The sequence below is a fragment of the Mus pahari genome, chromosome 20 (assembly GCF_900095145.1).
Source record: "Mus pahari chromosome 20, PAHARI_EIJ_v1.1, whole genome shotgun sequence".
NCBI classification, from domain to species: domain Eukaryota; kingdom Metazoa; phylum Chordata; class Mammalia; order Rodentia; family Muridae; genus Mus; species Mus pahari.
The window spans coordinates 32,876,473-32,895,481 of NC_034609.1; the positions used below are offsets into that span (position 1 = coordinate 32,876,473).

The window sequence follows — 19,009 nt, forward strand, 5'->3', positions numbered from 1 at the left end:
CTGTGGTATCTTCCATAGCCCTCAGCAACCTCTGGCCAGCTCTGTAGATCACTCTTAACATCACTGTCTCTCACTGCTTAAGACCAGCTTCCCCAGGCAAGGATTTGTGTCTGTGTTCTATGCTCCACTCTCCCTGGTACCTATGATGGTTCCTAGCTGGAAACTCCATTAAATATATTGTTGCCAAGATGGCATTCTGTGCGAACATGGTAAGTCTTCCATTCCCTCTCAAGATGAGTTATTTTCAATGTCTGTCAGATTGAGATAAAACACATTGGTGGTTAGTATAGTCACAAGATTAGGCAACAGTTGCCACTGTCTGAGGAACTCCAGCTACTAGCCACCTTTCCCCTGTGCCCTCACTGGCCTCTTGATACTGTCTTCTCTGCCATCTGTCCCCAGGTGGTTGTTCTGTGGACCTTTTGCCTTAGGGAAAGCAACCCTCCAAGGGTTAAAGAGGTGGTTGAGTCAAAAGTGCTTGCTATGCAGGCATGGGTGTCTGACTCTGACACCAAGCACTCATATGAAAAACGGAATATGACGTTATATGTCTGATCTCAGAACTGAGGAAGCAGAGACAGTTCTTGGGAACCAGTCTAGCTAAGTGGGCGAGATTCAACGAGAGACCCTGTCTCAAAAATAAATTACAAACAAACAATATGGAGAATGAGTGAGGAAGACACCAGAAATCAACCTCTGGCTCGTGTACACACACACACACACACACACACACACACATGCGTGCACACACATGCACACACTAAAGAAATAGAAAACATGGAAAGAAGGAAGGAAGAAAGGAAAGGAAAGGAAAGGAAAGGAAAGGAAAGGAAAGGAAAGGAAAGGAAAGGAAAGGAAAGGAAAGGAAAGGAAAGAAGGAAAGAAAAGAGGGAGGGAGGAAGGAAGGAGGGAAAGAGGGGGGAGGAAGGGAAGGAGGGAGGGAAAGAAGGAAAGGAGGAAGGGAGGAGGGAGGGAGGATGAATGGGAGGAGGGAGGGAAGGAGGAGGGATGGAGTGAGGAATGAAGGAAGGGATGGAGGGAGGGAGGAGTTTGGTTCCTGTGTCCCCCCATCCTGCTCTGCTTCCTTCAGATCCTGAAGCACCTGCAAGAGCAGAAAGACAGCCAGTGCCTGCACGTGGAAGAGTACCAGAACCTTGTGAAGGACCTGCGCACGGAGCTGGAAGCTGTGTCAGAACAGAAGAAAAAGATCATGAAGGGTAAAAGAGGCCCGTGAGCTGCAGCCAGGGAGATGCAGAGGGCACCTGGCCTCTGAGGGTTAAGCATTGCTGTCTTACCCACACTAGACATGATGAAGCTGGAGCTAGACCTGCACGGGCTGCGGGAAGAGACGTCCTGTGTCATCGAGAAGAAGGACAAGGAGACTGTCTTCCTGCAGTACCGGCTGCAAGATCTGCAGCAACAGTACACAGAGTCACAGAAGCTGTCCCTGAAGAAGGACAAGGTGAGCTAGCCCTTCGCGGGTCCTGATTGGAGCAGCCAAGGGGGGCAGGGTGAAGCCAGTCTTGGCCAGGAGCTTCCCCTGCCTCAGGCGGATGGATGCTTTAGAGACCAAGGACTCCTCCAGCCAGGCATCACTCACACAACTTTCCAATAACGAGTGAGAACTGGGTGTGAAGCTGGGCAGGGCGGTGTGAATGCCTGCAACCCCAGCATTTGGGAGGCTGGGGCAGAGGGATTACAAATTCAAAGCCAGCCTAGGCTGCATAATGATCCCCTGTGTCAAAAACAAATCACCTGCACACACACACACACACACACACACACACACACACACACACGCACACGCATGCACACACGCACACGCACACAGTGATCTTTTGCATATATTAATCTGAGCATATGGAACACTAGTGGAGCCATGCTGTAGCCTACGAGGTCTATAGTCAACATTATAAACCGGTTCCTGGGAAAGCTGAGAACCAGTTGCCAAGAACTGGAGGATGTTTGAAACCAGTACAAGCCTTAATGGTCAGCACAATCCAAACCCTGTACTTTCCTTGGTGCTATGAAAAAGAATAAGTCAGGCTGGAGAGATGGCTCAGCAGTTAAGAGCACTGACTGCTTTTCCAGAGGTCCTGAGTTCAAATCCCAGCAACCACCTGGTGGCTCACAACCATCTGTAATGAGATCTGATGCCCTCTTCTGGTGTGTCTGAAGACAAGTGCAGTGTACTCATATAAATAAAATAAATAAATCTTTAAAAAAAAAAAAAGAAAAATAATAAGTCGACTTTTCATCATTAAAACCTCTTGTGTTAAAATAAGGCTGAAACCCTGCCTGTCAAAATAGAAGCATCCAGAAAAGTGGAGCAATAAAAAAAAAAAAGCAAAGAGTCTGTAGGTGCGTTCATTCAGCCTAATTTTTTTAAAGATGTATTTATTTTATTTCTATGGGTGCACTGTAGCTGTCTTCAGATACACCAGAAAAGGGCACCAAATCCCATTATAGATAGCTGTGAGCCGCCATGTGGGAATTGAACTCAGGACCTTTGGAAGAGCGGTCGGTGCTCTTCACCGCTGAGCCATCTCTCCAGATACCTCATTCAGCACTCTTGAGTGCTTACGATAAGCTAAACATGGTGCTATGCCCTGACACACACACCATGAGACATGCTCCCACTCTGGTCTCACGGCACTCACACCATACGTTGCACACGGAGATGGGTCCCAGGGAGTAACGAAATTAACATGTAAATCCTGAAGGAGCTGCAGCGGAGACTGACAAACTCCTGAAACCACTTGGTGGCTGTTGTACTGGGTTGTCCTGGAGAACCTCTCTGGTAAGGTGACACTGGGCAGAGATTGGAACGCAGGGACAGAACGACCAGGTTGACCCCATGGTGTCATGGCTAATACTCTGAGAGAGAGCTGAAGGCAGGGTTCTTAAGGAAGAACAGCCCAGACAGAGGGCACAGCAAGCACAAAGACCCCTTCCAGGTCCAGGAGGCTAGCTGAAGCCGAGAAGGGTGTGGTTTTCTGGGTGCAAAACCAGACAGGTAGCCCAAGTAGGACCAGATCATGAGCCTCCTGGGATGTGGCTATAAAGACTTGGGCCTTTTTTCCAGCAGAGAGTTTTGAACACTGGTAGCTCTGGCTTGTGCTCTGAAAGTTGCCATCTGGCTACTTCAGAAAAAAAAAAAAAAAAAAAAGCCTGAGGGAACCCAAAATGGCATAGCAAGGAGCACAGGTAGACTTCTTGGGACATCCCAGCACTGCGTGCCAGTGGTGTGCACGGAGATCCCGAATAGCTTTGTAACGGGACCCGTGGCTTGGTACTTGAGCCTCCCCCAGTGTCTCTTCTTTGGCCTCCTCAGTTGCTCCAAGACAAGGATGAGAGGCTGCACGAGCTGGAGAAGAATCAGACGCAGGTGCAGAACAGCCTCCGGGAGAAAGAGGCAGAGCTGGAGAAGTTACAGAGTACGACCAAAGAACTGGACGCCAGCCTCCAAGAAGCTAGGCATAGCACAACCAAAATAGACTGCGAGGCCCTACGGGCGGAGATCCAGAAGCTAAAGGAGAGTCTTGAGGAGACCAGGGAGCAGCTGAAGGTGTCAGGTGAGACCCAGGGCTCACACTGCCCCCACCACACTTCTGACCCTCTCTCTCCACACCCACATGGCTTCATTGTAGCTCCCAGAAGTTCCCTCAACTCTCCTGAACTCTCGCCTCTTAAACCCAGAACCCCTCTGAAGCCCCTGCTCCAGCCTCCTGGTCCCACCATTCCCTCCACCACCTCAGATGAATGACTGCCCCAGAGAGGACAGGGCTCTGCGTTTGCTTCCTGACACGATGTTTTGGCTCTGTCTTCTCCAGGCCCATCACATATCTTCGCTCTCCCTCCCGCTCCCTCGTTTTCAATCCTACCCTGTCCTTCCGGCTTCTACACACCCTCTGTTCTATAGTGTGTGCTCCCCTCTCTGAGGAAACTGCTTTCTCCGCTCACCAAGCTCTTCTCAACCTTGGGTACAGGGTTTCTTTGGGATGATGACAGTGTTTAGGGGTAGTTTGGGGGTTTTTTGGTTTGTTTTCGTTTTTCAAGACAGGGTTTCTCTGTGTAGCCCTGGCTGTCCTGGAACTGTCTTTGAAGACCAGGCTGGCCTCGAACTCACAAAGATCTGCCCGCCTCTACCTCCTGAGTGCTGGGATCAAAGGCGTGTGCCAACACACTTGGCTCGGTGACAATGTTCTTATCTTGATAGTGAGACAACCTTGAGAGCTCATAAAACTCATTGCATTGGCCACTCCAAAGAGGTACCTTCAACACTAGGTGAATTGGATGTAAATAGAAGATCCAAAACAAGGTTCCTCTCTCTCTAGCTCTGCCCTGACAGGGTTAGCCACCCACACTCACCCCTTGGCTATATAGAATTAGCCCTCAGTCTGACACAGACCTCACACATATTTCCTTGTCTCCACGCCCCGACCCGAGTCCTCCATCCCAGCAGGCACTGCGCCCACCCTCTCTGGTTCCATAGGTCACTGTTTTCATGAGCTCCCTCCTCAGAAACTTTGCAGCTGTAACCAGCCCTGCCTTGGAGGGCACAGCATCTCCTCAGCACCCCTCCCTCCTCAGCTGCTCCAAACTAGAAAATAATCTCATCTGTGCTTGTTTTTATTTTCTCCTTTTTACAAAACGTCTGATTCCTTCTTTGGTGACACCATCTTTTCTTCCCAGTATACCAGACCAGGGCACTTCAAGGAAGGAATGGGAGGATTGTGTTTAAACAAGAGTAGGGTGAGAAAACACACTCAACCAAAAAAAAAAAAAAATTATATATATATATATATATATATATATATATATATATATATATATATATATAGTAGGTGTGTATTATGTGTATAATATATATCTGAATATACATATATATATATATATATATATATATATATATATATATATATATACACACACACACATACACATACACACACACACACATATCCCCAATGACAGTTCAACCAGGTCTCTTTCCTCAGCGGAAGCAGGGGGATAGAAGGTTATTGCTGGAAGTCTTTTCCAATCGAATACATTCCTGTTTGTTTGTCTTCATTTATTTGAGACATTGTCACACTACATGGCTTTGACTGGCCTAGAACGCACCGTGTAGACCAGGTTGGTCCCCTAAGGCTCTTCCTGCCTCTGCCTCCAGTTTACACCACCGTGCCCAACTTTGCCCTGGGACTTTCCCCTACACGGGTCTCTGGTTACTGCCTCCCGTCTCTCAGCATCTCTCTCAGGCCGTCGTCAAGCTTCTGATCGCCCTCCGCTGACCTACCTTCTTGCCCAGCTGCAGCCTCCCATTCTCCATCCAGCTTAACCAGTCATCCCTCTCCCGCTAGCTCTTTGCGACACATTTGTTCCGCCGATCCCCTCCCTAGAACAACCCCCCCCCCAAGTGTGCACCAGCCTCTCTCCCCCCTCACCAGTCCATCCACATCCGTCACAGCTGAGTCCAGGGACAGGGTAAGTTTAGCACGGCAGAGTTCTCAGGCCGGGATGTAGCTTGGCGGCAGAACATGTGCTGTGCTTTGCGTGTGCTTGGTCCCCAGCACCAATGAATGAATGAATGAATGAATGAATGAATGAATGAATAAATGACATTCCTGTATTCTCTGTAATAGATGGATAATCATAATACTCACCAGACTAAACTCCTTGAGGACCGGGATGAGTCCCTACTGGCAGACCGAGCTACACAGGAAACGCTGAACAGTTTCTAGCAATTCGTTTTGTTTTAGTCAGGGCTAACGGGTAGTTGAAGGCAGACAATTTAGCAGAGCTCCAGACGGCATCAGGAGAGGCGAGGACAGGCCGAGAACTGAAGTCCGTATCAGGATAGAGAGTGAGTCTTTAGTGAGCCCTGACCAAAGCGTCCGATGCCCTCCCTCCCACACGGGACCCTCCTCGGCTTCTTCAGATCAGAATCTAACCCAGTGTAAGGAGGAAGCACGCCTCTCTGCCAGCAACCTAGAGGATGCTCATCGGAAAATCGAGAACTGCCTTCTCCAGGACAAGCGGAAGGAAGATGTCATTAGGGATCTGCAGAGCCAGTTGCATAAGCTACAGAAGGAGTCTTCGGAAACTGAGGATGAACGAAAACACAACAGGTACCCTGGCCCCGGCCCCCAGCCCCACAGGTTGGCAGCGGCCCAGAAGGAGACTCATAAGATGGCAGGCCCTAGGGTGGGACCATCTCCACAGCCCATCACCACAGGCCCTGAAGCTCTTCCTGTGATCACCTCGCTGTAGGCAACAGCTACAGGAACTGAGTTCAGAACTCAGTGAAGGCCAGAGAAGGCTCTCGAATGCAGAAAAGGAAAAGTTGCTGCTTCAGAAGACACTGAATGAAGATGAGAAAAAAATAGATGAGCTGCTTCACAGTGCCCAAGTCTCTGAACAAAAGGTGAGAGAGCAGGCAGGCAGCCTAGACTGCCTGGGACCAAGGAGTTCGGTCTGTATAACTTTCCAGAAATTTGTGTTAGACCGCTGTGCCAGCCGCTTACGAAAAACCGGTTCCCATGGCCAATAGTAAGTGCTTTCAAAGATTTTGTTTAAAAATAACCAGAGGACAATGCAGGTTGCCATATCGGTTACTTGGTTGTCATAAAACAGCAACACCAAGGAAACTACTTATTCGGGTTTATGGCCATCAGGGGGTTCGAGTCCCATCATGGCGGCGGGGGGTGGGGGTGGGGATTGGTAGGCATGCTGGCTGGAACAGGATGCTTCGAGGTCTCAACGTGAGCCGCAAGCACAAAGCAGAAATAGGACAAGGCCTTACATTCTCAGAGCCCATTCCCGGTGACACACTTCGTCCAGCAAGGCCACACCACTTAACCTTCCCCTGAAAACAGTGCCAACAACTGGGGACCTGGTATTCACATGCAGGAGCCTATGAAGGACCTTCTCATCCAAGCCACCAGAGCTGGCTCCTTCATCTGCTTATCTGCAGGAAATGCTCACCTCCTGACCCTACCGCTCTTCTGATGATGATCGCAAGGCTGCCTTTGTCCATCGATTGAAAGTCTCTGATTCCCCAACGCATCCTTTTTATGCTTTCTAAGATTTGCTCCCCCACCCCCACCCCCCGTCCCCTGCCCTCCAGGCCCGGCTCAATCCGGCCCATAGGTTCTTTATTATTTGTTTCTCATTACAGATGGTTGTGAGCCACCATGTGGTTGCTGGGATTTGAACTCATGACACCTGGAAGAGCAGTCGGTGCTCTTAACCGCTGAGCCATCTCACCAGCCCTTGCTTTTCATTCAAAGAAGTTTATATGGGAAGAGTTGGTTAAATGGGCAAGAAGGTCGCCGTTCTAGCAACTGGACCCCTTACATAAATTGGTTTAGTTATTACAGAGCATTGAAGCAGATGTTCCTACCGTATTTGCTGAGCCCCCTCCTTTGTGTAGAACTGTCTGGATTTCTTTCCCCAAATATAATAGTATGGAACTGTCTCCCCACCCCCACCCCCACCCCCACCCTTTCAGCAAAGGGAGCTAACAAACTCCATAAGGAAGCTAGAGGAGGAACTTCAGGAGATAAAAGGGCTCTTGGAGGAGAAGCGAGAGCAACTGAAGAAGAGTAAGGAGCAGGAGAAAGCGCTGGAGGGAGAGATCGAGGCTTTGCGGCAAGAGGCGAAAAGGAAAGAGAAGATGGTGAGAGACTGAGAAAGGACCTGGGAAGGTCAGACCGTGCATGGAGGGTGGGGGGAGGCCAAGAGGGTGGCAGCCAGCCAGCCAGGGAGCTCAGAGCTCAGCAGAGGGGAGCAGTCAAGAGGAGGGGGGGCCACAGGGCAGAGGAGGGGAGGGGAGGGGGGGAAGGAGTTTCAGATTAACTCCTGTCTGGGGGCATGGGGTGGGCTTCCCTATTGAATGGGGGAGCAGGCCAAGGAGCATATGAGGAAGCTGGAAGAAGAGAAGGAGAACCTGCAGGCGGAGTTGAACTCCTGCTCTTCACACCTCGACTCCTCCCTCAACAAATACAACTCCTCCCAGAAAGTCATCCAAGAGCTGAACATGGAGGTGAGTTGAAGCAGCTGCCCCAAAGAGGGGATCCTCGACTTCATACCCGTGTGTGTCTCTGTCTGTCTGTCTCTGTCTCTCTGTCTTTCTCTCTCTCTTCCCTGGCTACAGGCCCTGAGGCCCTGACAGCTCATCCCCTGTCTTTTGACGGGTGAGGGAGGTGGCTACAGAAGCTGGTATCTGAGGTGGGGCATGGGGATTTCGGTTAGGTTCTTCCCGTAAGTAAAAGGTTTCTTTTCGTACTTGGGGAACCCCTGCCCCCAAACTACCTGGAATTTTCCACCAAATCTTCCACCATTCCAAGTTAGACAAAGAACTCTGAATGCCGTTGTTTGGAGCCACTTGAGAACATCGTCAAACCTAATTGGGAAGCACAGAAAGGTGCCAGGCGAGGGGGCCCTTTCTTCCAGGAGCTGCTCTTGAATTTGCTCACTCTCTTTATGATGATGTTCCCTCCCTCCACTTCCCTCTTAACAGCATATACATCACTGTGGTCCCCCATTTACAAAGGAAAGAAAGGCTGAATCCCAGGGCCACTAATTAGTAAGTGATGGGACCAACGAGTGTTTGAACCCAGATCATCCAAACTCTAATGCACGCCCTTTTTCTCCAGCACACACGGTGATGCTTCTCCCAGTGGAATATATTTATACCTTTCTGGACAAGAAAAAAAAAAATATATGTAGTTCTTAGAAGACCAGTCTCTTGAGCTACAAATGAAAACCCAGGCCTCCCTTAATCTTTCATAATACAAAAAGATCCGAAATGGCAGGACGACTCTAAGCTTAAATTGAGCGCTTCCCAACCGCACTCTGTGACACACTGTGGTAGCAAGAAGGTCACGCGTCTGAGTCAGTGATGACGTGACNCCCCCCCCCCCAGGGCCATATCTTGCTTGCCCCTGGGAACTGAGGAACTGACCTTGCACTTGTAACAGACACTAACTAATTTTGAGTTTACGCAGTGTGCGGTCGTGGGAACTGGAATCTTGTCCTCCAGAGCAGCAAATCTGGAGGTCTTGGTCACTCAGCTTCCTGGGCAGCTTCCTCCCGTCTAAGGAATGCTGCCGAAATGTTCAGTATGAGCCTGATGCCAAAAGATAGCCATGTAGATCTAGAAGTGAGAGCGCCAGTATGGGGGGTGGGGGTGGGGGGGAAGGGGTGGGGGTGGTAAACATTTTCAACATTTTTTTTTAAGAGGGGGCCGTCGTTGAGAGTCAAGGTAGAGCCACCTTTGTTTCCAATGATTTATTTTATGTCTATGAGTATACTGTAGCCGTCTTCAGACACACCAGAAGAGGGCATCAGATCTCATTACGGGTGGTTGTGAGCCACCCTGTGGTTGCTGGGAATTGAACTCAGGGCCTCTGGAAGAGAAGTCAGTGCTCTTAACCGCTGAGCCATCTCTTGAGCTCATTTTCAACTTTTTTTATTTTTTTTATGTTCAACTTTTGAAAAAAGCATTTCCCGTAGATGTGATAGATCCACCGGATTGATAGTAGCTATCAGAAATGGGCTTAAGTTTGCTTTCTAAAGATGTACTTCCTTTCATCAATATTCTATATTCTATTTTGGAATTTTTTTGCTATTCGAAAACAAGGAACTATGTATTAAGAACTTTTGAATTTATTTGACTGTCTCGCGTCCCCACTGTATTTTATAATTTTTAATAGTGATATAAAGCCTCATTCATTTGTATATATTAATTCTATGAACATCTTAGTAAGCTCGCTTATGTGCTACAGTCGGCCTTCCGTTCACTCTCACAAGGTGTGCGATTGTGTACATGTGTCTCAGGCGCTAGGGATGAAGCCCCAGGCCGTCTGTACACTAGGCCCGTGAACTCATTTATCTTGAGGCAGGGTCTCACTAGCCCAGGCTGGCCTCAAACTCACGGCCCTCCCACCTCTATTTCCTACATACTGGGATTAAAGGCATGCGCCACACCTCCAAGCTCGTGGGTCGTTTTTTAGCAAGATAATTAGACCATTTGTAAACAACACGGTTCTCTAAATATTTCTTTGTAATATTTATCTTTGTTTTATTCATCTTGCCTTATCACATTGGGCAGTATCTTCAGTTTGATGATGGGCTGCAGCGCTAGTAGGCATCTCGTCCTTTGCTCTTAAGGCCACACACCAGCTTCAGTACAACGTGCCCAATGGGCTTAGTGCCGCCTTTATCGGCTTCCTTCGGTTCCTCGGTTAGAGGTTTGTCAGTATAGGTGTTGAATTCTGTCGAGTGCCTACTTCTTATGGTCAAGGTAATACCATCTTTCTCCTTAACTCAGTACTATAGCAGAGGTAATCATAGTTGTGACTCCTCTTTGTGTTTCTAGTTCTCTCTCTCTCTTGGTTTTTCGAGACAGGGTTTCTCTGTATAGCCCTGGCCGACCTGGAACTCACTTTGTAGACCACAATGGCCTCAAACTCAGAAATCTGCCTGCCTCTGCCTCCCAAGTGCTGGGATTAAAGGTGTGTGCCACCACCACCTGGCTCTCTCTCTCTCTTTAAGATTTATTTTATTTATTATATGTAGGTACACTGTAGCTGTCTTCAGACGCACCATAAGAAAGCAGATCTCATTACGGATGGTTGTAAGCCACCATGTGGTTGCTGGGATTTGAACTCAGGACCTTCAGAAGAGCAGTCAGTGCTCTTACCTGCTGAGCCATCTCGCCAGCCCACAGAATTGTTTTTAAAAAAAACAAAAACAAAAACAAAAAAACTGCCAAGGTTGTATCCAGTAAGATCCCCACCCCTTGCACGGTACAAAATTTGAATCTCTAACTAAACAGTATAACTTTTCATTCGACCGAAAGCTTACGGTTTATTACCCAACTATTGCAGGCCTACGGTTTATTACACGACTATTGCATGCCTATGGTTTATTATCCGACTATTGAATGCCTACAGTTTATTATCCGACTATTGCGGGCCTATTTTGTGTTGGGCTCTGAGGTCCAACAAGGACTCAGAGGTGACCAAAACACATATAGGGCTGGGTAGGCAGAATGCTAAATCATATCTATGAGCTGGAGTTGGGTTCTAGATCTGCATGTGTGCTGGTGCACATGGGTATTCATGAACATCTATGTGTGTGTATGTGGAGACCAGAGGACAACTTCAGGTAATTCCTCGTCTGTCATCTGTCTTTTTTTTTTTTTTTTTCTGAGACAGGGTCTTTCAGTAACCTAGAAATCACCAAACATGCTAGTCTGCTTGGCCTGTGAATCCCAGAGGATTACTTATTTAACCTCCCCAGCACTGGGATTATAAGAGCATACTGCCATACCCAGCATCATTTTTAAAAATTTTTATGTAAATGTATGTATGGTTTGGCTACTTGTATCCCTGTGAACCACATGCATGCAATGCCTACGGAAACCAGAAGAGGGCATCAGATCCCCCAGGACTGGAGCTACAGATGGTTGTAAGCCACTATGTGAGAACCAGGAATTGAACTTGGGTCCTCACTGGGCCATCTCTCCAGCCCTGAGACCCATCTTTTTAAAACAGGTTCTATGAACCTAACCCAAGTCCTTGAAAGCACCGAATGGACCGAGCTATCTCCCCAGCGCTGTCTCCCCAGCCCAGATAGACATCTTTGCATCTGTGAAACATATCTCATCTACTTAGCAGGTCCCGGAGCTTTTTTTATATTGGCGATATGATAGCCATAAAGGGAAATGAAGCTGGAGAGATACCGAGCAGCTTCGAAAGGGGCTCTGCTCTTCCTATCAGGGAGGTGGAGATGTGCGCATGCACATCAGCAGCTATACCAGAGAGCCCAATTCCTGTTTGCCTCCTACAGTCGCGCATCTGTGCATGCCAGGAACAGCCTTGATAGTGATGTTCTTGTTCCCTAAAGATAGCCCGCCAGAAAGACTCCATCATGATTCTGCAGACACAGCTGGATTCGGCTATCCAGAAAGAGAAGAACTGTTTCCAGAACATGGTCAGTAAAGAGGCTTACGAGGAACTTGTGCGGAAGTCGGGCAACTGCCAGGACGACCTGACACAGGCCCTGGAGAAGGTGAGGCCACGCCCACTCTCTGCCAAGGAAGCAGTCAAAGAAACTCCGGGGCTACGAGTGGCCAGGAGTCCATTTCTTATATGACTGACACTCTTCAGTGCTTTTTAACCCTTGCCCGGACAGGGCTGTCTGCCCAACGAAGAAGGCCTATGTTCTCTTAGTTTTATATGTTGGTGTCCTTGTCTTCGTTGTAGGGTGGCGGAGATGGTAATCTCGACCCAGTCTTCCCACTCACTGGTGATTCACAGACAGGGTTTTTCCCAAAGTCTGGATTGTCAGGGGAATCCATGCCCCGTCTCTGGCGGTCATGTCTACAAATCAGTGTGAAAAAAAAAAAAAAAAAAAAACTGGAAATGGAATGAGGAGGGGGTGAAAGACTGGGAAGAGAGGTGAATGCCACTCGCTCTCCCTCCCCTTCCCTCTGGACCACCTGCAACCTGACCATGGGCACCACCACAGAGAGGGCCTGGGACCTTCTGTTCTAAAGACTCAGCAGAGAAGCCCAAGGGTCCTGGAAGCCACTCTAATCCACTCTGTGTTTTCTGCTGAAAGCTCACTCACGCAACCTCCGAGACAAAGAGTCTGCAGCGCAGCTTGCAGCAGACCCAAGAGAGGAAAGCTCAACTGGAAGATGAAATCGCGGCTTACGAGGAAAGGATGAAAAAGCTCAATATGGAGTTAAAAAAACTGCAGGGCTTCCAACAGCAGAGCGAGCTAGAGGTGAGAGGCTGGGGCTGGGGGGGGGGGGACGCTCGCTCGGGCTCCCTTCCTATTAGAGGTCCACAAGGTCACCTTTTGCAGGCAGAATTATTTAGCACTCAGCCATACCCTTTGGCTGCTGGGTTCACTCCACCTTCTCTGCTTCGGGACTGACGACTGACAGGCAGGCAGGCAGGCAGGAAGATCAGAGCAGGGGCGCCCCCTGCTGGTCACTGGAAATTAAAGGCATACACCCCTGCACTCCCCCCAAGCCAGTCTTCTCCTTGCCTGGTCCCGTCCCTACTACCCCTCCCCAATCCCTTCACTTTGCACTCCTGAGTAGGTGCACAACTTTGACAAGAAACTGGAGGAGATGAGCAACCAGGTGTTGCAGTGGCAGAGGCAGCACCAGAGTGACCTTAAGATGCTGGCAGCTAAGGAGACACAGCTCCGAGAATTCCAGGAGGAAATGGCTACTCTAAGAGAGAACCTCCTTGCAGATGAGAAGGAGGTGGGCACTGTTTGGATTCTGTCACTTCCTCTCCACCCCTACTGACTGGGCAGTTTGGGGTGATGGAAGGAACAGGTGTACACACACACACACACACACACACACGCGCGCGCGCATGCACGCACACATACATGCACATACTCATACATGAACACACATGTGCGCGTGTGTATATACACACACACACATGCATACATTATTCAGCAGGGAGCAGAGTCTGGATACTTCTGGGTCACCTCTAATCAAGACAAAGCCTTGTCCCAGCAAAAGACTGGGACATCAGTTTCCACTCACAAAGATGCCCGCCTCCCCCCACCCACCCACCTACCTTCCCTGGTTTGCTCCCCTCTGAGCATGTCCTGCTAGTTTTTGCCATCCAGGCGGTTAAGAAGCTTTCTAGACAAGCCACATATCCAGCAATCAGAGCAGGGACATCCATGGCAGGAAGTCTTGGGACATCTTAGGGTGACCACAGGGCCCTTGCTCAAATGAAAAAGAAGTGCCTCTTCTTACTGGTTGTCTTCTTCTGTTGGCTGTGATGATGGCTCAGAACACTGCTGTTTTAGAACAAGTCACTCCATTGTCATTAACCTGAGAATCATTACTATCAGTGTACGTATCAGCCACGAACAGCGCCTCCTCGGAGGTGTCACCACCGTGAGGTACACAGGTCCTGCATATGGCAGCTCTGGCCTCAGGTTGGACAGCAGAGCTGATTTTTTTTTTCTTTTCTCAGAAAGAATCCAGTATTTGGGGGAGGGAGGTAGCAGTCGGTGTTCTCATCCCTTATAATCTTGTTTTTCCTTCCTGTGTGTAAAGCCGTGCCCCACGCCTGCAAAGCTGACGCCCAAAGAACCCAGCAGGCACCACCGGGAGAATGACCAGATTATGAACAACGTAGAACAATGGGCAAAGGAGCAGAAGTGAGTATTTGAGACAGAGGTAGGGTGGGTCCCAAGGCCAGGAAGAACTGAGAACCACAGTGACACATGCCTGCCCGAGAACTCACTCATAAGAACTGAGAATCAGACAGAGGGGTCTCAGGTCATCTTGCAAACCCTGCTATATAGCAACAGAGTAGCATCCGAAGCACAGGGCCCAGTTTCCATGAGGTCCAAGCTTCCTCTCCCCACGTTGGAATCCAATCCCTTACAGACAAAGGCATCAGCTGAATGTGAGTCCCTTAGTGACAGACAAGGCTCTCCCTCTAGGGAAGAGGTGATTGATGTGGGGTGGGAGGGGCAGGGCAAGGAGCCAGCAGAACCCCTCCTGGGAAGACCCAGTGCCCATCAGTCAGCTTCTCGCAGCTCTAGGAAAGAGTCATTCTCCCCCTATGTGTTTTGTTACAGGATTGCCAATGAGAAGTTGGGAAACAAGCTGAGGGAACAGGTTAAATACATTGCCAAGCTGACTGGAGAAAAGGAGTGAGTCCTCCTCCCTGGACAGTTGCCTCTTGGGACCATCCCTGGTTGATTGACATTCTGTATGGGGACCAGCCACACACACACACACACCAGGAAAAAACAAAACTAAACAAAGATCCAGGCAGACCCTGAGACCTGAAATAGTTCCTTTGCAACACTAGCATGTCACGTGACTACACCGGACCTTAATACCCTCCCCTCAATGGCAATATGGTGAGAGATCACACACACCCTTCTTCCACTCAACTCCTGTGAGTTTCAGAGGCTGAGGGCATTAAGAAAAGAATGAGTAATGGCAGACAGGACTATGTGTGGTAGACAGGACTATGTGTATGAACTAAGTGGCTGGAAGAGATGTCCATGAACGAAGGCGCAAGGAAGCCACAGCTCGCTGGTGGAACCATTTCAAGGCAGGAAGTCCAGGTTGAAGGTTCCTCTGTTTGATCTTGTTCTCGGGAAACTGAGGTCCCTGTACTTAGGGTCCTACTCTCCCTGTGACCCTGCTTCACCGCCTGGTCAAAGGTTGTCGTCTACTGGGAGTGAGGCATGGGTGTGTAAGGGAGGTTGAGGACAGCGGTGAGGAAATGAGTGTCTAAAAGTGGAATCCTGGAGGTGGTAAGGTTCGGGCAGTGGCATGGCCTAAGGTAGGGGTTCCCAGGCTTTTCCCAGGGAACATAGAGACTACCATGATTGACAGTCCAGGAGGGTGTGGAGAGGGTTTGCATGTGCCAACGATGGCCAAAGCAGCAGTTGTCTCATGTTCTGTTGTGGGGCAATGTCAATGTCTCTGAAACCTGGATCCCATCTGGGGCTCCTGGGAGCAAGCTTCCTCCTGAGCTTGGATAATGGGATGAAGAGAAGAACAGAACCACCGTGAATGGAGAGTACGAATCCAAGGCTGGGCACAGGGTGGGCTGTTCAGAATATAGAAGACACACATACACTGTTAGAAGAGAAGGGTCCATACTAGATCCTGACTAGGGGCACGGGGACTGGCGAGCTACAGGAGAACAGGCCGGATTTTCAGAGAGCAAGTGGATAAAGCATGTGACCAGCGAGGAGGCTGGGGATCCACCCTGTCACGGGATTGCTCTAAAAAAGGACCGTGACACTTTCCAGCAGAGGGGGGAAACGTTTTAGGAAAAGATTTAGCTAAAATAACAGTTGTCATACTCTGAAAAGCCCCCACATCCAATGGCACAGGCCACCATAGGTTCAAGGCCTGCCTACAGATCTAGTTCAAGACAAGACTGGGCAATGTAGTGAGACCTCGTCTCAAAAAGTAAAAATTGGGAAAGAAAAGTGCTGGGGACATAGTCTGGTGGTGGAACCCTTGTATGGTTTGGGCAAGACTCTCTTGACTCAATCTCTAGGACTGTAATAGATAACTACAGGCCTTTTAAAAATATTTTACCAAGCTCCAGAGAAACCCATTTTCACCATGAACTCATTCTTGAATTTCCTTGGTCTTATTTGGAGGGAAGCCATTCTAATAATAATAACAATAATGATAATAATAATAAGTCAACTAATAATTGTTATTCAGTATGTGGGGAGCAGCATTCTAAGTGTTTTTCACACATTGACTTAATCTTTGAGAGACCTCACAAGCTGAGAATACGGGCACTCCTTGACTTAGGGTGGGGCTGTGTCTGGATAAACCCATTGTAAGTTGAAACATTATCCATCCAAACACGCATTTAATACCCACAGTTTGCCGCGTGTGGCAGCTTAGTTCCACCGTGGCCTACTGTAGAGCGTTGGCTGTGGTCGCCTGCAAGCTCCAGCTCATTTTGCCATTTCCCAGGATCCCCTGAGAAACCTGGGCCACATCTCGCTAGTCTGAAAAAAAAAACACACACACACACACACAAAAACCATCCAAGGTCAGAGCATGCTTCCCTGTTGTGTGTCATTTCCATGTTGTGTGTCATTTCCGTGTTGTGTGTCATTTCCGTGTTGTGTGTCATTTCTGTGTTGTGTGTCATTTCCGTGTTGTGTGTCATTTCCATGTTGTGTGTCATTTCCCTGTTGTGTGTCATTTCCGTGCTGTTTAGGAAGCCAAAAATAGCCTAAGTCGAAGCACTGAGCCAGGGCCTCTTCATTTCAAAGAGGAAAGAAATTAACCCGGAAGGTTTAATGTCTCCCCCCATCCCCGAAGAGTCTCCTCTCAAGACTTGTTAGGAGAAATCCATAGGTTGGTAATAGTTGTCATCTATTAAGCCACAGAGAAGACACTAAGTTATCTTTTAACCCTATATCCCTGTCTCTACCAATGCATCTGTGAAATGGGGAGAAAAAAATTGGCCGTGTTCTCAACAGAGCCAGTAATCCTATACTTTCTCCTCTTCCAAAAGGGGAGCAGAAAGATCTAGAGTGTTGGCTTTGGGTGAGAGAGCTTCCCAGACAGAGCTGTGGGCACCCAAAGTGAGACCAGTTAGAGCAACCTTCCGGTTCTTCTGTCTGATTTCCATCATTTGTCAAACTGAATCCTTCCAAACCAGGTTTAATTGTCCCCATCAAAAGTACAGATGAGGGCTGGCGAGATGGCTTAGCGGGTAAGACGACTGCTCTTCTGAAGCTCCTGAGTTCAAATCCCAGCAACCACATGATGGCTCACAACTACCTGTAATGAGCTCTTATGCCCTCTTCTGATGTCTCAGAAGACAGCTACAGTGTACTTATGTATAATAATAAATAAATCTTTGGGCCGGAGCAAGCAGGGCCAGCCAGAGCGAACAAAGTTGACCAGAGTGAGCAGAGATCCTAAAATTCAATTCCCAACAACCACGTGAAGGCTCACAACCATCTGTACAGCTACAGTGTACTCACATGCATAAAATAAAATAAATATTTTTTTTTTAAAAATGAAATGTATAGATGAGAGGCCTGGAGCTGGCAGAGTGGTTCCTCAATCTTGGGTCTAAGCTGCTTCTATGGGACACAGGGCCTATGTAAGAACCCAGCACTGAAAAAGTAGGCCCTCCCCTCCCCTCCGCTGTGACACCTTCTGGATTCTTCCCAGCAAGGAGTCAAGTAGGCCATACTGCCGCCTGCCTTCCTCACCTCCCTCTCCCTTCCCACAGCCACCTCCACAATGTAATGATCCATCTGCAGCAGGAGAACAAAAAGCTGAAGAACGAGATAGAAGAGAAGAAGCTAAAGGCCGGGAACCCGAGGATCTGTGTCAAGGCCTTAGCCCCAGACAAACTGGAGCCTTCCCAAAAGGGGAAGCTATGCAGTCCCCTGGGCTGGAGAGGAATGCCCCAGGACCTGACACCGAAAATTGACCTCAAGTACATTGGGTTACCTCACTCCTCAGGTGCCTGCACTGCCAACTCTTTACTACCGTGATGTCCCCTCTTGTCCCATGAACCAAAACAGCAATAATGTGACATTATTTTTTTTTTTTTAAAGATAGTTGGGTTAGAAGTCATAAAGGAAGAAGACAGGTTACTACAAACCTTTGGTCACCCACTTAGCTTTCCTCGGACCAGTGGTCAGTCCTTCCAACATCTGCAGTGTCCCTTAGATCTGAGAAGGTTGGGGAGAGACAGGTACCTCGGATCTCAGACCTACCTCAGTCCTGTTGTGGGATGTAGGGAAAAGAGGGAAAGACTTCTTCCTTCTGTTACGTGGCTGGAGACCCCACAAGAGCACCCCCAGCCCTCCACTCAGCCTGGGCTATGCCTATGGTTCATCTCATGACACACCAATGTCACCCTACTACAGGGCTGCCTAGCCATGAAGCTGGTCCTCAAGAAGTTGCTTATTCATTTCTCTCCAAAGTAAAGCTCTCATTTCTTCCTGTCCCCACCCCAGGCTCCTCCTACTGCTAGAATCGACTCATCACTCAAAGCGTCACTGATACTCCTTTTCAAAGGACATTGAGTCCCCACCCCTCTTTCTTGACCGGAACCAGCTTTCTTGACGGAACAGTCGTCCGCCAAGGCCCCTGTCTAGTTTGCAAGATGCTCATGCTTTGCTGCGTTTTGTCTACCTCCTGAAGTGGAGTTGTAAGACCCCACTCCCCCCCCAGCCTCTGGGCCCAGACGCTGAAATAAAGATACAAACAAGGCCTCCATGAGCGCCTGCTGTCTCTGAGGTGTGTCTCCCTAGCCGCCGACTCATCCCTGTTTTCCACAGATCAAACCAGGCGGGCCTTTTTACTTCTGTAGGAGAAACAATGTTCCCAAAGTAAGCTACTAAATTACCTGGATTGGGTTTTTAAACCAACAAGAGAGTAGTGTCTTTCCCCACCCCCAACCCCATGTCTCTGTCCAGAATTTTAAAT

At 48.8% G+C, this 19,009-nt stretch overlaps 1 protein-coding gene across 2 annotated transcripts in view; it reads left to right on the forward strand.

Moving 5' to 3' along the window:
- Nucleotides 1–18,798, forward strand: part of Pmfbp1 (polyamine modulated factor 1 binding protein 1) — a 49,643-nt gene extending 30,845 nt beyond the window's left edge. For both annotated transcript variants that reach the window (XM_021220581.1, XM_021220582.1), the window contains 14 exons: nucleotides 1,091–1,217; nucleotides 1,305–1,462; nucleotides 3,335–3,575; nucleotides 5,942–6,131; nucleotides 6,274–6,427; nucleotides 7,514–7,681; nucleotides 7,910–8,047; nucleotides 11,917–12,081; nucleotides 12,634–12,801; nucleotides 13,124–13,291; nucleotides 14,111–14,214; nucleotides 14,641–14,715; nucleotides 17,802–18,037; nucleotides 18,538–18,798. In XM_021220581.1, coding sequence (XP_021076240.1) covers nucleotides 1,091–1,217; nucleotides 1,305–1,462; nucleotides 3,335–3,575; nucleotides 5,942–6,131; nucleotides 6,274–6,427; nucleotides 7,514–7,681; nucleotides 7,910–8,047; nucleotides 11,917–12,081; nucleotides 12,634–12,801; nucleotides 13,124–13,291; nucleotides 14,111–14,214; nucleotides 14,641–14,715; nucleotides 17,802–18,037; nucleotides 18,538–18,554 — 2,109 coding nt within the window. In that variant the 3' untranslated portion in view covers nucleotides 18,555–18,798. The remainder of the gene's footprint in view (nucleotides 1–1,090; nucleotides 1,218–1,304; nucleotides 1,463–3,334; nucleotides 3,576–5,941; nucleotides 6,132–6,273; nucleotides 6,428–7,513; nucleotides 7,682–7,909; nucleotides 8,048–11,916; nucleotides 12,082–12,633; nucleotides 12,802–13,123; nucleotides 13,292–14,110; nucleotides 14,215–14,640; nucleotides 14,716–17,801; nucleotides 18,038–18,537) is intronic.
- Nucleotides 18,799–19,009: the final 211 nt, after the last annotated feature.